Source organism: Phascolarctos cinereus, unplaced genomic scaffold, assembly GCF_003287225.1.
Source record: "Phascolarctos cinereus isolate Bilbo 61053 unplaced genomic scaffold, phaCin_HiC Scaffold_3;HRSCAF=262, whole genome shotgun sequence".
Taxonomy (NCBI): Eukaryota; Metazoa; Chordata; class Mammalia; order Diprotodontia; family Phascolarctidae; genus Phascolarctos; species Phascolarctos cinereus.
The window spans coordinates 206,735,925-206,753,370 of NW_027555736.1; the positions used below are offsets into that span (position 1 = coordinate 206,735,925).

Here is a 17,446-nt window from a genome sequence, read left to right on the forward strand (position 1 = left end):
GTGTCTTAGAGATTATCAACATATGCTTTGACTGTTAGCTTATTGTTCAGTCAAGTGTTAGTTTAGGAGGCAAAATCATTAACTGGATCTCTTCTGGAACTCATTAACTGCTTATATCTCTTACTCTTCCCATTCTCTCTCATCTCCCACAGAGCATGAAAAATTTTCATGAATCTCTCTCTGGTCCATTGTGGCTTCTTATTGTGAAGGGGCCCCTTTCCTTAGTTTTTCTCCTTTCCTTGACATTCTCAAAGATAATTGAACAATGTCTAGCAGGAGCAAGGAATAAGAAAAAGGAGAAGAAAAGGTTTGCTTTTTCTTGTAACCTCCCTGTTTTCGACATTTTAATCCAGTCCCTATACAGCTTTAGCTCTTCTGCCTTTTTAAAAAAATACATTTTGATTGCTATGCTTTGTTTTTTGCATTCTTGAATTTCCCATGTAGTTGTTATTTCAGGGGAGTGAGGAAAATCCTACAAGGCCTGGCTCCTGGTTGTTTATAGCATGTGCTGTGCCTTTCTCATCTGCTTGAGTCTTCCTCATCCCTTGCAAACACAGATGCATCCTTTTTCTGGTGGCAGCTGGTGTGATAGACAAGTGTTGCAGCTTCTCTGGAAAGATTACGACATATTTACATTTTCTTGGCCAATATTGCCCGTGTTTCCATGGGTCCTTTTTTTAAAAAAAATTATATCTTATTTTTGTTGATGCCTTTTGTTTTTACATGGCACTCATTTCTGGATCTGTCCTTCCCTCCCAGAGAACCATCCTTTGTAAGAGAGATTAAAAAAGAAATGGGGAAAAACTGCTCAGCAAAACTGACTAGTGCATTAACCCATGGCCAACAGTACATGTGGTATTCAATCAATCAATAAACATTTATTAATCTTCTATTATGTGCCCTACATTGTGTCTACCTGTACAATAAAGGAGAGGTATATTTTCTCATCTCTTCTTTGGAAATCATCTTGGTCATTATAATTACTCACGACTTGAGTTTTGTTTTTTTCTATTCTTTCAATTTATATTTGTTGTAGTTGTGTATATTGTTTTCCTGGTTGTATTTATTTGACTCTGTATTAGTTGATATAATTCTTCCCATGTATCTCCACATCCTTAGTATTATTTCTTGCAGCTCAGTAATGTTCGTATGACACAGTTTGGTTCGCTGTTACCCAAATGATGGACACCTACTTGGATTCAAGTTCTTTGGGGGGAAAAAGTGGTGTGATGAATAATATGGTGTGTATGGGACTTTTCTTTTCCGATAATCATATAACATATATACATATGTGAGTATACGTGCACACACGCGCACACAAATAAAGAACAGTAGGCTCTTTGGATTAAAGATACAGACATTTTAGTAACTTTATTCCGACAATTCCATATTCCTTTTCAGAGTGGTTGAACGGATTCACAGCTCTACTTAATTTTTTAGCAGGGGTGGGGAAGGGGGAAGGCTTCTGGATGTGTTTTGTTTTTTATACCCCCAATCACATCCCAGTGCTACTATCCACAACATATACACCTCACTAACATTCCATACCAGAGAGCTTTTAGATAAGGGTTAATTTATCAGATGTCCTTAAGGAAAACGTTATAACCCTTAGTTGGACTCGCGCTCAACCAGGTCTTATATTTTAGGCTCTTGAATCTTAGGACTGTATTCTGTAAAGAATTACTGGGTGGGTATGAAATAGGTTTTTCCCCCTGTTTCTCTTCCCCTTTAAACATTACTAAGGACTTTCCACTCCCTTTTCCCCTACTTTCCAGGCTGCTCTGACAGAATCCAAGACCCTCTCTGGGTCCCTATGTTGTGATTTACTTTCAGTCAGTTATGGTTGATTACCTGTGGGGATTATGCTGTAAAACATTGTGTGTGCTTTCATATATTAGAAAGAAAATATACTTCCTTTTTTCCTGTCATTTTATATAGAATCTCTTCTTATTGTAACCCTTTGTAAAGAGAACTTAGATGGTCTGAGGAAGAAAAGGATAGGGGACAGAGGGGATTAGTCTTTAGGCCTCGAGCATGAGTTGCCCCTACTCTACAGAGAGTAGTCACTGGGAGCACCGGTCTGGATTCACCCCACATTCTGCGTCTAGCTACTAAGACCACAACAGAGTTGTGGATTAGACAAAAGCAATAAAAACTTTTTATCCATTCTTGCTTTGGGACTTTGTAAATACAGTTCTCTTGCCTGCTCCCCCCCTTTTCTAAAGGAATGCTAAGGGGGTGGGGGGGTGTTGTCTCAGTATTTGCATTAAAGTCAGTGTGTTACAAAGCCCATTAGCAGCAGGTAGGATTATTTGGTGGTAAACTCAACAACTTAATTTGTGTTACATCTTTTTGAGACCAAGGACTGGCAAAGTTTTCTCTGCCTGGGGAAAAAATGTGTAAAAGAGCTTTTGGACTGTGACTCAGCAGAAGGGTTGGCCTTGACTTAGAAGTGCGTACTGCAGTCCAGAATTTGGTTAAGGGGCTGATTGTGGAAGATCTAGGCTGGCTGTGCCAGAGTTTTTAATAGGGGGTGGGGGGGGAGAGAGAGAGAGAGAGAAGGAGGAGGAGGAGGAGGAGGAGGAGGAGGAGGAGGAGGAGAAAAGAGAGGAGAGGAGATGGGGGAAGGGAGAGAAAGAAAGGGGGGGAAGAGAGGGGGAGGGAGGGAGGGAGAAAGAGAGAGAGAGAGAGAAGATAGATGGGGGCAGGGGCAGAGATAAGGAGAGAGAGAGCCCGAGCACTGAGCAGGCAAGGGAGAACTGTTGCCCTAACAATAGTTTTCTGTTTGGCCATCCAGGCCCTGGGCACTGGGCTCCTTCCTTTAAAGAGCAGTCTCTACTTTGTGGACAGACACTGTCACAGTAGAGCAACAAGCCTGTCAGAAATCTCCTCACGTTCCTCCCAGACTTATAACTGGCTCCATCAGTCCCCAGCATTTCCCAGAGGTCTGAGCTGGTGAATGGCTTTTTGGAAAGAGTTTACATGACGATGGCACAGAGGGAAAGTGTTCAGTCTGATTGAAATTCAGTGCCCCTCTATTCTGGTTGAATTAGGGGGAAGGGGCAGCAGGGGAGGGGGAGGTAAGGAAGGAAAAGCAGAAGTATCTGATTCTTCGCAGAAGGTCTGCCTCCTTTGTGAGTTTTGTGACGTTCACATTCGTGATAGTTTACCTATTATTGAATACCTGGAATGCATTCCGCTGTGAAACCCAGCCAAATCTCTCGGTTCCTTCAAGGCAAGAGCCTTAGCTGCACCTTCCTTGAATGAATAAATGAATGAAAGAGCGAGCATTTAGTTAGTCCTTGCTATGTGCCAAGCACTGTGTTAATTGCCAGGAATGCCTACTCTCGAGGAATTAACATTCTTACTGGGGACGGCAGCGTATAGAGGGGGAGTTCAGCAGCAAGACTTGGTGATTACTAGGATGTGTGTAGTTGCTGGGCAGATGGCAAGGCTGTGAGGGGTTCTTAGGGTGCATCGGTTTGTCAAATGGTAGTGCCAGGGCTTTGGAAGATACGGTAGCAGGGCAGACGATAATGCCTGGTGGTCCTCCATCTTACCAGAAGGATTGTAGTTCGTGACTTCCTGTACCTCTAAATGATATGACCAGCCATGTCCACCCTGCTAGGAAGTGTGGGGAATGGGTTGGAGGGTCCTGGCCCAGGACCCCTGGGTGTTAAAGGTTCTAGTGTTGTCACAGCAGAGGCTCTGGGTTCCTCCTGATAGAGTTGGAGATAGTGATGTCAGCATCCAGCCAATAGAAGGAAAGGGGAAAGGAGCTTTGGCAGGAAGATTGGGATATGGGCTTTCTGTAGCACTTGACCTGGTAGACTCTAGCCCTGGAAAGCCTTTCCTGATATCCCTTAGGTGACCCTCTACCATTTCAAATTATCTATTAGTTTGTTACTAATATATACTGTATCCCCAAAGTGGATTGTAAGCTCTTTGAAGATAGTTATTCTTTTGGGTTTTGTTTTTGTATTCCTAGCTTCTGGTATACTTCCTTGAACATAGCAGGCCTTTAATTTATAACTGTCCAATTGAAATTAATTTCATCCATTAAAAACTGACCAAAGTGCAGGTTAATTGAGATTTCTGAGAGAAGCAAGCAGTTTACTAACTATTGGGCTCAGAGCAGGAGTCTAGACGTAGCCACCTCTTGGTGGTTTGTAAATGAATAAGTCGAAACGTCCCTGTTGTTTCAGGATTAATCAGCGGAAATATCGTCCATGCAGATCTCAAATGTCCTTGCTAAAGGAGGGAAGAAATGATTCAGAATGTACTATGTGTGATTGGGAGGAGGGGAGGGGTGGAGAAATCACCAGTGACATCTCAGATTTATCTTCCTAACAATGATTTGCTCGCATTTGCCATAATGATAATAATTTTGTATTTACAAAGTGACTTTAAGGTTTATCAAGTGTTTACATACATTTTATCTTATGTAAACCTCAGAAACCCTGTTCAATAATTGGTACAAGTATCATTGTTCTCATTTTACAGATGAGGAAATTGAAATTTAAGAGAGGTCAAAGGATTATGTATTTATAACTGAAAAGGACCTCAGAAGTGAACTAGAACAAACCTTCTCATTTTACAGTTGAGGAAACTGATGTCCAGAAAAGTTAACCATAATGTCACAGGCATCATAGTAAGTAGTGGATCCAGAATTTGAACCCTGGGTCTTCTGACTCCCAAGTCCAGTACTCTTTCGCCATCTTGACAGTATCTGCGTCTCTTCTCCAATGCAGGATCACAAATTTTTTGGCCATAGCAACTCTCCAGTACTATTTACTAACTCTGGAAGGGATTGGTGTGACTGTGGTGGAGAGAATATCCCCACCAGTGAAATCGCAGATCATTGAAAGGTTGATATAACTCACATTTTGGTGGCTTTTTAAGGTTTCTATGTTGTTCTCCTTTTCATTCATATAACAGACATTTATTAAGTACCAACTGTATTCCAGGTACTGGGTGAAGTGTTGTGATACAAAGACAAAAATTGAAATAATGCTTGCCCTCAAATAGCTCACTAGGTCTCCTCAGAACAACCCTGTTGGAGGGGCAGTTAGGTGGCACAGTGGCCCTGAAGTCAGGAGGACCTGAGTTCAAATGTGACCTTAGACCACTTGACACTTACTAGTTGTGTGACCCTGGGCAAGTCACTTAACCCCAATTGCCTTAAAAAAAAAGAAAAAGAAAGAAGGAACAACCCTGTTGGGTAGTTAGTGTAACCTTTATCACTTATTAATAATAAATATGTAAGTTACTATATAAAATGATGTGTTATGGGAAATACTATTATTATTCCTATTATTTTATATAGGATCCTTGATTAAGAGTGGAAAGAAAGCTTAGTGGTCATTTAGTCCATTTTACAGCTGAATAGCTGAGACCCAGAAAAATTGGGTGACTGGCCTTTGGTCACAAAGTAGTAACTAGCAGAACTAGGATGTGAACTCTGGTCTTTTGACACCTGGTAACTTCTTTCTGTGGTGCAGTGCTATTTCTGTGAGTGTAGCCAGACTTCAGAATAGACAGAGGAGAGGGTGGATATGGGGGTAGGGAGGGACACAGTTCTTGGTTCTCTGGACATTCAATTTGTGATGAGTAGGCCTTACCATATGGATAGAAGCCAAGGAGCATTACGTGACATCCCTGAATTACCAGGATCTAACAGCTTGAAAGCTAAGCCCTGGGGACTTCTCTGGGTGGGTTTATGGGTTGTGAAGATTTTGGAGAGATGAGCCAGGAAGTTTTATTTCTATTTAGGAATGCCTGTGAGTAGATGGTATTTCTCTGTCCTTTCCCAGTGAGAGAACAGAGGTTTGTCTTCACTTAGCTCCCGACCAGGAGGAACCAGTCAGTCAATATTTATTATGTGCCCACTGGTTGCCAAACATTGTATCTAGAGACTAAGTTTCCGGGTTGGGTCTGGTGAGAAAGATGGACTTCAACTGAGAAAGAGCTTTCTGCCTTCCGAAGGGGTTAGGTCCTGGGTCTAAATGGAATGTGCAGTCTTTGTGCTGTGCTTCAGTGATGCTTAAATTTTCATTGTGTTCTGTATAATCCAATTAAGTGCTTTGTGTAGTATGCCTTGTAAGTAACCTTAAATGGGGATGAATGGGAGGAACCAGCAATATGAGCTATGAGATTCGATTAGATAATGTAGACCCAATCCCAGTCTGAGAAGGAATCCAGATCCACAAAGGGGCAGAATGAAGATGTGGGTGACAGCTAGCTTCTCTGGGGGCCTGAGAGAGACCAAGGAAAAATGAAGCCTGGCAGGTACTTCCCTGCTATACCATACTGGCTGATGTATATGCCATGTACATAAGAAACTGAGGTGCTAAACTGACCCATGCATTGGCTCTAACAGAACAATAATGACTAACCCAGGAGTTTATACCCAAGCTGAACAAGGAGGTATTTTAAGAGACCCTAGTTGCCCATGTCGTGTAATCTGACCCTGAAGAGTTAGAAGCCTGGGTATTGAATGAATTGGCATATGTGATTCCTAGGACATCAACAGTGATGGTTGAAAGATTGTAGAGAAAGGGAGAAGTCCCACAGGTCTGGAGAAAGAGCAAATATCCTCATTTTCATAAAAGGGAAGAAAGCCTGCAACCTGTAGGCCAGTGAGACTGACATTGAGTTTTTGGGAAAATTGTAGAGAGCATTATAAGCCACAGTTTGGTGAAGATCTAGAAAAAAGGGAACTGTGATCCTGAAGAAATAACATGGCCTCATCAAGAACAGGGGATGTCAGATGTAAGCTTTTTGGAAAGAATTTCTAAATGAATGTGTATGGAGAATGTTGTCAGTATTGTTTACCTAGATTTTAGCAAAGCATTTAAGAAAGTATCTCATGGTATTTTTTACATAAGAGATACGTAGTAGACAATAATAGTCAAATGGATTAAGAACTGGTTGGATAGTGAGATTCAATTTCAACTTCGATCAGTTACAGTTTGGTAGGAAGTTCCTAGTGGAGTACCCCACTTGTGCTTGGCACTGTGCTCTTTGTATAGTTTAAATATAGTCATAGATTCCATGTTCATCAAATTTTCAGATGGAACTGCCAATGACATCTGGGATGGACAGCTAACAGATCGTATGACAAGAGAGGTCATGATCCAAAAAAGATCTTAATAGGCTACAGCATTTGTGCTGAATCTAATATAATTCTGAATCAGTAGCAATAAATATAAATTCTTATACTTGGATTCAGAAAAATCAAGTTCTCAGGGATGAGTGTGAAATGGTTAGAATTTCTGAAAAAGATCTCTGTTGGTTTTAGTGGATTGCAAACTCAGTATTCCCCAGTAGTCAAAAAAAAAAAAAAGGACTAATAACCATCTTTGGTTGCATTAGGAGAGGCATAGCTTCCAGGAATAAGCGAGTGTACTCTCTGTACTCTGCCCTGATCAGCCACATCTGATTGTGTTCTGCTCTGGGCACCACACTTTAAGGAAAACACTGATAATCTAGAGAGTGCCCAGAGGGCAACCAGGATGGTGAATAGCCTTGAGGTCATACAGTATTAGAATTGGTTGATTCCAAGTCCAGAACACTTTCTACTCAACCACATCACCTTTGTGGGTGCATCTTCACAGCCCAGCATGCACCAGATGGGTACCTGGGTTTAGGCTCTTGCAAGATTGCTTTTCTTTCTCTTCAGTACGACAACAGGGTTGTGAGGGTCAAGTGAGATAATGTGTGTAAAATGATTGATAAACCTTGAAGGTATTATTTTGTTAACGTCTTGTTTATTTCCACCGCAGGTTAATTAAGTAGTCGTGGTGTCTTTTCTCCTACACTAAGTCAAAAAGAAGTATAAGGATGATTTGAGAATTATCTGATTCTTTGGATTTTCCATGGAGTGACTGGCCCACCATCCTGTGTTTGTTGCTATATTCATCCACTCCAATATACCCTTATATAAGACTAAGGCGAATATAACTGGCAACATAATTTTTGATTTATCTGACAATTTAGAATATCTCACCATAATTTCCCTCCATTAGCACATTTCATTGTTAACTGGAAGTATTATAAATGGGGCACACTTCCCTCTATGTGCTAAGGCTGCTTTGAAAGTTGTAATTTTTGTAAATTATCGAGTCCTGTTTTTAAGTATACTAGAGGAGTTTGACATTGAAAAGAATCCCAGAGTGAACTCATTTTATATGGGAGCTATGGTTCCATTTGGACAAATCTCTAATTATATGGAGAGAGGAGGCCAGGGGAGGGGCCGCTAGATGTGGTCAGAGGACTTGGGTTCAGATTTACTACTTTAATACTTTTGTGATGTAGGGCAGTAATCCTGTAGCCTTTCTGGGCCTGAATTTCCTTCCCTATAAAGTGATAGGTTTAGATGATTTCCAATTATCCAACTCTAAATCCTTCTATATTTTAAATTTTAATATGTAAATTTTAATTTATTATATATATTTTATTTTAATTTAATATATTTTATACTAGATTTGTTTAAAGCTAAGGGCTGTGTAAGGAAGAAAAAAACAATGTCAGTCAAGACTCAGTAAATATTTTGCATGGAAAGCCTACATTGACTGAACCTGTGTTTTACATCCCTCCTTAGCCTTTAAATCCTAGGCAGGAAAATCCTTGCATTATCCTTCACAGCAAGTTCAGGTACCTAACCCTCTTAAACTGCTAGGATCCTCCCAGCATCCAGAGAGTGAAAAGACTTGTAAAACACACCCTTTAAGATATGACTGATAGCTTTCTCAATGAAGGGAGCAGGGAGGGAAGGAGAGAATTTGGAACTCAAATTTTAAAAAAAGGTTAAAATTTTTTTATATGTAATGGAAAAAGTTAAATATTTGAAAAATAAAAAAGGTGGTTTTGTGTGTAAAAAAAAAAAAAGAAAAGAAAAGCTGTAACTGATAGCCAGTACCGGGACCTCCTTGTAAGGGGTCCAATAACTGCCCAGAATGCAGCCAATTTCCTCAAGCACAGTAGTCCAGATAGGGCATAGATTAGCTGTGATTTATGTCCATTCTAGAGAAGTTGGTGCTGTTTGAACTTAACAATTTGCCATGTTTCTCATTTGGGACTTGCCCCCATGACCCATTTTAATGGTCTTCCATCCCAGCTTGCTTGGTTGTACATGAAATAAAATCTCTCTAAGCTTTGCTTCTTTTCTCCTTTCTTTAGGAAGTCCTCCAGCAGCTGATTGTAATGAATTTACCCAATGTTTTGATGATTGGCAAAGACCCCCTGTCTGGTAAGTATGTTCTTACGTCTCCAAGCCTGGTGAGTTCCACGGGTTTTTTTTTGTACAGCTCATGGCAAAGGGCCTGCTAGGTTGGATCCAACACAATGTGGAGGATGTCCATGGTCTCCAGATTTAAAATGGTAGGTTTATTATCAGTGGCATTAAGGCAAGAGCACATTTTCTCCTAAAAGGATAAATCACTTTCCATTCCCCATCCAGCTTATTTGGGGCGGGGGGGGGGGGTGATAAGATATCTTCCAGCTCTGAAATTCTCTGATCCCAAGAACTTAACATCTGGCTTGCAATTTGTCTTGACTGTACTTGGAGGACTTGTCTGTGCCATTCATTCATTCATTCATTCATTCATTCATTCAATCATTCATGCTTTCTGCCAAATAAAACGTGGGGGCAGCTTAATCAGTAGCGGCATGGATGTCATGTGTACATTCATTAGTAAACCTGCATTAAGCAGCTACTCTATGCAGTAATCTCTGTTTGAAATTAAGCAGCAATCCCTCTGTAAAATTAACGTAAACAGAATTAAGTGTTCTAATGCCCTGTGCCTGACACAGAGTAGGACGTTGTTAAATAGCTGGGGATGGATTGATGGATAAGCAAGGCTAAGACCTTTGTTTCCTGAAATCCACTTGTTCCTGTTGACATTTCACTTTACTGGTAGGTGGTAGACATCAGCTTTCAGGCCCAGAGAGGTCGTGTTACTAATTGTGACTCTTTCCTGTCTCTGTCGACACTTGATTCAGTTTTCTTATTTATTAAGTGGGATATTAATGGCACTGTTAGAACTTAACCTCCCTGGCTGTAAAGCCAGCATGGATTTGGTGTGGCCCCAGGGAAAGGGAAAGTAACAAGCATTTATGTAGCCCCTACTATGTGCTGTGCACTATGCTAAGTGATAGAAAGATTTTCTCTTATTTGAACCTCACAACAGCTCTGGAAGGGTAGTGCTCTTTTTATCCTCATTACACAGTTGAGGAAACAGACAGGTTAAGTGGCTTGCCCCAAGATGTGCTGGAACATCTGACCCACCCTCCTTGTGTTCAGACTTAGGCCTCTCGAATTGGCTTGTTGTGAGAACCAAAGGGGATTATACATATAAGGTGCTGTGCAGACTTTAAAAATACTCTATAACTGTCAGCTGTTGTGACTGTTATTCATCTGTGCTGAGCATTTTGTAGAGGGGAGTAGGAAAATCAGCCAAGTCCAGGTCAGTAGGAAATGAAGAAGTTCAGGATCGCCAGTTGAGAATGTATTTCAGTAATTCCCGTTTACCAAGGCACGATGGTAGGTGTTAGGTATGCAAAGACCAAAATTCCTCCCCCAAAACCCCATAATGCCTGTCATCTCGAAGCTTACCGTCTTGAGGGTCAGAGTGATGGTGACAATATAGCATGAACATGGTTGCGTGTAATACAGATAATCAAGGAGAAAGAAAAATAGCTACTGAGTAAAGTAATCCAGGAGTGTGCTTTACAGAGGGGGTGATAGACCTGAGGACAGTCTCGAAAGAAATAGGAATTCAAATGAGATAATATTTATCAAGTGCTTAGCATAGTGCCTGTCATGTAGCAGGTGCTGTATTTCCTTCCCTTCTTCAAAGCATTGATTACATATTTGGCCCCATAGGGATGTGTAGTCCAGCAGAGGTACTACTGCCATGTATGGTCTGTCACGGTGTAGTTAGAAACAGGTTTAGAAAGCAGAAATATGTTCCCCTTCTCTCCACCTGCTGTACCTATCTTCTGTCTCTGATTCATATGAAAAAGTCAGAATCCTGGATTCTGGAGCTGTATATTCATTTTCCCCCTTTGTATCCCCAGAGCCCAGCCCAGTATCTGACAGCTACATAGTAGATGATTAATGAAATGTTGTTGATTAATTGATTGATAAGGGAACAACAGATACTTGTGGATGACAGAGGGAGAAAGCCAACTTTTTTTTTTTAAACAGCATTAACCCTGAGTTGAGATCCCATCTCTTCAGTTTTAGAATCCAGGGAAGACTTTAGGCCATCCTGCCTGATCTCTCTGGATCTTGAGATCTAAAGATGGAGGGACCTTGGAGACTTTTTAATCCACCCCCCCCCTTTTTTTCCCCTTAAATTCAGTTTCATTTTATTTTCTGTTCTAATTTATCTCCCTCTCCCTCCTAATTCTCCACTCATAGAGAAGGAAACAAAAACAAGGCACATTACAAATATGTATAGTTATGCAAAACAAATTCCCACAATAGCTGTGTAAGAGAGAAAGGAAGGAAGATAAAGAAGCAAGAAAATATGCTTTGATCTGCACTGAGTCTGTCTCTTTTCTATCTGGAGGTTGTTCATCGTGAATCCTTCGGAAATGTAACTGGTCATTGCAACCTCCTCATTTTACAGAGGAAGACGCTGAGGCCCACAGAGTAGAAGAAAGTTGGCTAAGGCCACCAGTTATTTGGGATTTGGACTAAATCCAGTTTTCTTTCTTTTCTGCCCTTTCTGTGTCCCAGTCCTTTGGGTTAAGTCAGCTTTGGCAGTCCAGTTTTCTTTCTGTTCTCTACCTGGTCAACCTAGCAGTCAACTTTTAGCATATCCAGGGAAACATTTACTTAGGCTCAGGCCCAGCTGGATCATAAACACCATGTAGCAGGAAACCCCATTTAACTTAGGGGGACATTGAACTTGTCAGTTCCTGGTAGTAAACACCTCTAGTAAATTCTTCTCATTAAAATCCTCAAGAAGTTAGATCCTTCACCGATTGACTTTTCTGTCATTTGATTCCTTATTTTGTTTCACAGCTCTCGTAAGGAGTGACTCTAAAATATGAAATGCAGGTTTTCTCCTCTTCAGTTCTCCCCTTCCTCATGTTAAGCTTCCTTAAGACAGAGAGCGACTTGAATGAAGGAGGTCCTGCTGTCCTGCAGGCTCGGAGTTTGGGGCTTCATATTTTAAGAAGGACATTAACAAGCATTAGACTGGATTCAGAGTATCCTAGTGAAGACTGTTGAAAGGTCTTGAGACCAGACTACACAAAGATCAGTTGAAGAATTAAGAATTTTTGGAGCAGCGAGGTGGCGCAGTGGATAGAGAACCAGCCCTGAAGTCGGGAGGACCTGAGTTCAAATCCAGCTTCAGACCACCAAACACTTGACATTTACTAGCTGTGTGACCCTGGGCAAGTCACTTAACCCTAACTGCCTTTAAAAAAAATCAAGACTTTTAACCATGAGAAGACTTGGGTAGGGACAAGGAGGTATGATAGCTCTCTGCGAGAAAGGGACTAGCATTGACCTGGGGCTTAGGAGGTCAGGACTAAGACCAGTACATAGAACTTGTGGAGTCAGAGCTCATCTCTTTGTAAGGGAAAATTTAACAGTTATTATTACCATCGGGAACTGGATTGGACTGTCCCAGGAGGTGTTCAAGTGGAGATCAGATTCTCAGGAATGTTATAGAGGGTATTATGTTCAAGTACAGGTTAATAATATTTAATAATAATAATTGTCATTTAGTCCTTTTCAGTTGTGTCCAATTCTTTGTGACCCATTTGGGGTTTTCTTGGCAAAGATGCTGCACTGCTATTTCCTTCTCCAACTCATTTTACAGATGAGGAAACCAACACAGGGTTAAGTGACTTACCCAGGGTCACACAGCTAGTAAGTGTCTGATGCCATATTTAAACTTCTGAAGATGAGCTCCTGACTCCAAGCCAAGCGTTCTATCTAGGAGCCAATATTTATACAATGCTTACTCAGTGCCAGGCACTGTGCCAATAAGCATTTTGCAGTTATCATCATTTGATCCTCACAAGCACCATAGATAGGTGCTATCATTATCCCCATTTCACAGATGAGAAAACTAAGGCAAACAGAGATTAAATGCTCAGCTAGTAAGTGTCCTAGAACTGATTTGAACTCAGGTTTTCTGACTCCAGGCCTGGTGCTCTAGCCATTGAGGTCCCTTCCAATTATGATATTCTGTGATTCTGTGAGGATGACTGGCAATCTCCTAGTATTTCTGTTACCATTTGGAATCCATCCTAGAAAGGGTAACTACTCAGGAAGTTCTACTTCCCTGGTATGAATGGCAGGCACCTATATCTAATTTAGTCTGCAGGCTATATCCCTCAGAATTCATTGGTGCCCACTCAGACTGTACTACCATACTGTCCCCTACAAGAAGAGATGTGTCAAGGAGTTGGTTTTACATTGCATCTGTGACCTTGGCTAACATGAAAATAGCATTTTCACAGATCACGTAGGTCTATACATCATGTATGATCCTTGTGCCATTTTCCCCTACCTACCCCCTGGCTCACATTGGAAAGGAGTTTTACAATTGGTTCCCTGATTCCATTCTTTTTTTCAGTTACCAGAGAAGTACACCTTGGACTGAATCCACAACCCTTCTCTATAAATTTAGGGGATTGGACTAGAGGAAGGTTTCTAAGCTTTTTCTGTTTCGTGTACCTCTTTGGCAGTCTGATGAAGCCTAGGGTGAAGCCCCTTCTCAGAATCATGTTTTAAATTGCATGACACGAAATAGAGAGCAAAGGTTACAAAGGAAACCAATTATATTGACATTTTGTTATTAAAAGTTTTTTTTGAAGTTCACTCCTCCTAGATTAAGAACTGGTGCTCTAAATTTTTTTGAGGTACCATTCCATTCCCCATTCTGTAAGATGGGCATAGTACATTTAACCAAAAACCTTTAAAAAGCCCCATCTCAGTCAGTCATTGTGGCAACATACCTGTGAGTCCTGTAGGAGAGGCCGAGGCTGGTGGATTGCTGGGGTTTGGGAACTCTGAACTGGGATAGGGATAAAGCTGATCAGGGTAGAAGAGATAAAGGTAACTAGTGGCCTCTGACGCATGCCCAAACACCCCCCCCACACACACACACACATACACATCCGCCAAAAAAAAATCAGTTGAAAGAATTGGAAATTTTTAAGGCTGGAGAGATGTGATTTGTCAGGAATGAATATATAGCTTTCTTCTAATATTTGAGAAGCTGTCATGTGGACTTCATTTCAACAAACATTTGTTCAACACCTGTTTTTAGGGCAAGACACATGAGTGGTATTTAGGTTACAAAGACCAGAAGTACTTTTTGCTCTGAAGAAGCTTACATAATATAGGTAGGGTAGTGATAGATACATTGCATGCACAGATAAAGTAATTACATGATAATTTGAGGCAGAAGAAGCTTTGATTTTTCCTTTCCATGGCAATTATTTTACTTTGATTAAATTTTAATAGGAAATGATGACTGCTTTTATTAATGCCTGTTCTATTCCATTTCCTCTCTAGGTCAGGTTGGAGATGTTTTAATTGTACACCTTATCTTGTCTTTATCCTTAATTCTCTCATTGGATTGTAAGCTCCTTGAGGGCAGTGACTTGTCTTTTTGTATCTTTGTATCCCCATCACTTGGCACGGTGCCTAGTATCTAGTAGGCACTTAGTAAATGTTTATTGATTGATTTTCTTAGGACACTTGGTTATCCCTCTTTGAACTGTTAATGATGACAATTGGTGCTGGAATTGGAGCCAGGAAGACTTTATTTCAGATCTCAGCTCAAGACTTAGCTATGTGACGACTGGGCAAATCATTTAACATCTTTTAACCCAAGTTTCCTCATCTGTAAAATAAGAGTAATAGTAGCACCCACTTCCAGGCTTGTTGTGAGGTTCAGATAAAATAATATATGCAAAGTACTTTGAAAACTTAAAGTGTTATATAAATGCTAGCTATTATTATCAAATTATTATTGTTATAAAATTCTTATTGTTAGCATTAGCCTACATCTGCTGCAGGGATGAGGAGATAGAGAAATTCTATAAAGGAGTTGATAACTCTTTCCAAATTAAAAAAATATATACATAAGTACTTGACTATTTGCTGATTTCAATGCAAAAAAGGACATGGGAGGTTGGAAAAAATGTGTTGGAAAATATGACTCAGATTTAAGAAACATAAGAGGCCAAAGGCTTTTTGATCACATATCCTTTGTTTATCGTGAATGTTTGCTATATGAAGAGGCATCGGACATGACAAACACCAAATAACACCACCCAAAAATGAAATTGATTGTATCTTTACAGACAGGAAATGACTGCTTACCAACGTGAGCACCATTTCAGATTCATCTGACTGCACAGGTTGGACCTTTGGCTGGTTGGAACATAGATCAAAAACCTAATTAACTTTGTGGAAAATATAGGAGTAGAAGATTTGTTACAAGACACTATGCAAGTGATTCAGACGGTGATCCGTAGGCTCTCATAAGGTTATAGAGTCAGAGATTTAAAACTCAAAGGGACTTTAAAAACCATGGAGCCTAGCTCCCTTTTTGTACAGATGAGGAAGCTGAGGCCCAGAGAAAACTTAAGTACCTTGTCTTCAAATGAATAGCTGATTTGGGAGGAATTGTTCTGCACTTTAGCAGCCAGGGATGACCCTGTGGACCTTGCATTTGATTTTGGGTAGGCAGAGACAATGGAAAAGGCATTTCAGTCACAAGACTGTGAAGAAAAGACTTGGAAAGAGGAAAGCTTAAAAAATACATTTGCTGAATAGAATTTATTTTCATTATTCCATATTTTCCAAGATGATGTGAAAAATGTTTTATGTTTCTCTTTTTAAAAAGCCATTAAGTTGCTTTTTAATTCTTTTAAATTTTAATTAATTGCTTATTAAAGTTAATTTAACATGGTTGTCTTGGGGTTGCTTTTTTATTTGCTCACACCTTCATTAGGTATTTGTCTTATTGTAGAATCACAGATTGTTAGTGCCTTACAGGTACCATTTCTTTCAACACCCTTCATTTACAGAGAAGCAAAGTAATCAGGAAAGTGGATTGTCAGTTTTGTCACTGACCAAGAAACGTTTTAATTATAAAAGCCATAGGTCACTTTGCTCATCTATAAAGTGAAGGGTGTTGGATTCTAACATTTTATTTTCTTTGGATGACGAATGAACCAGGCTATATCAATTCCAACAGTAAGAATGGATCTGAACCAAGCCATCTTATCTGTCTTCCCACCTGTAGGCAGGACTATATTTAGGCCACACTCAATAGATAAGCATCTATCTTACTTCCCAAGATCTTCATAGAAGATCATTTCATGCCCTTCCATTTGTGCAATTTACCGTCAGCAGATTTTTCTGTAGGTATAAATCACTTAGCCAGTTAATGAAATTTCCTATTTTTCTTTTCTTGTTCAAGGACAACTCATTGTTACTTTGTGTATAAATCCTCTGTATTTTTAAAATAGGATTTTACAAGTCTTTCTTTGGCCTTTTCATCTTTAAATTTCCTTTGACATCCTATTTACTTTGTATCATCTCTGTGGTTTCCACCCCCTGAATACCTACAAGTTCTGCCTCTTTTCTCTTGGGCAGTAGAGATTTACTGATAATGGCTTGTTCACTGCTGAGCTTGATGCGGGGTTTACCTCCCTGTCTGCTTTTATTTCTACATGTTTACATTTTTGTGTCCAGTATCATGTTTGCTTTTTAAGCTTCACATTCTTGTCCACCTTGACTTGAGGTCAGTTTTCCTCTGTATTCGCGAATAATGCATAATCTACTTTATAGTCAGAGTGTGTGTGTGTGTGTGTGTGTGTGTGTGTGTGTGTGTGTGTGTGTGTGTGTCTGTCTCTCTGTGTGTGTGTGTTCTCAGTTACCAAACTTTGCCTCCTGTACTCCAGCCTTCATTCTCATCCCCTTCTTCCCACTCCTCAACATTGGACTCTACCCTTGAAACCACCCTAGGTTGTTGGGGGTCAGCTTTTGCCTTGTCTTGCCCAGAAAAAGGCCTCCTTGTCATGTCCCTGCTACTCTTTTAAAACCCCAAAGCCTGCTGTCCATCCCCTCCCACACTAATTGCGCTTTATGTTGTCTTTCCACTATTAGATGTAAGGTCTGTAAAGGCAGAGACTTTCTTATATTTGCATTTATACTTTATACTTAGCACAGTTCTTGAGACATACCTGGTAAGATTTAATAAATGTGTGCTCACTCTGTGTGCTCTCTCTGTGTCTGTCTCTTTGTCTCTGTCTCTCCCTTTCTCTCTCTCTTCTGTCTGTCTCTCTCATCTTTGCCAGGAGAGCTCCAAATGGGGTCATTACTAGTTGGACACAACTGAATAGCATCTGTCCATCCATCCATCCATGTCTGTCTGTCTATCATTTATCTGAATGTCAT

General features: G+C 40.3%; 1 protein-coding gene across 1 annotated transcript in view; it reads left to right on the forward strand.

Moving 5' to 3' along the window:
- The window catches only part of CCDC88C (coiled-coil and HOOK domain protein 88C), a 228,463-nt gene that overhangs the window by 90,720 nt on the left and 120,297 nt on the right, over nt 1-17,446 (forward strand). Inside the window, 1 exon segment of the mRNA XM_021000217.2 lies at nt 9,181-9,250. Coding sequence (XP_020855876.1) covers nt 9,181-9,250 — 70 coding nt within the window.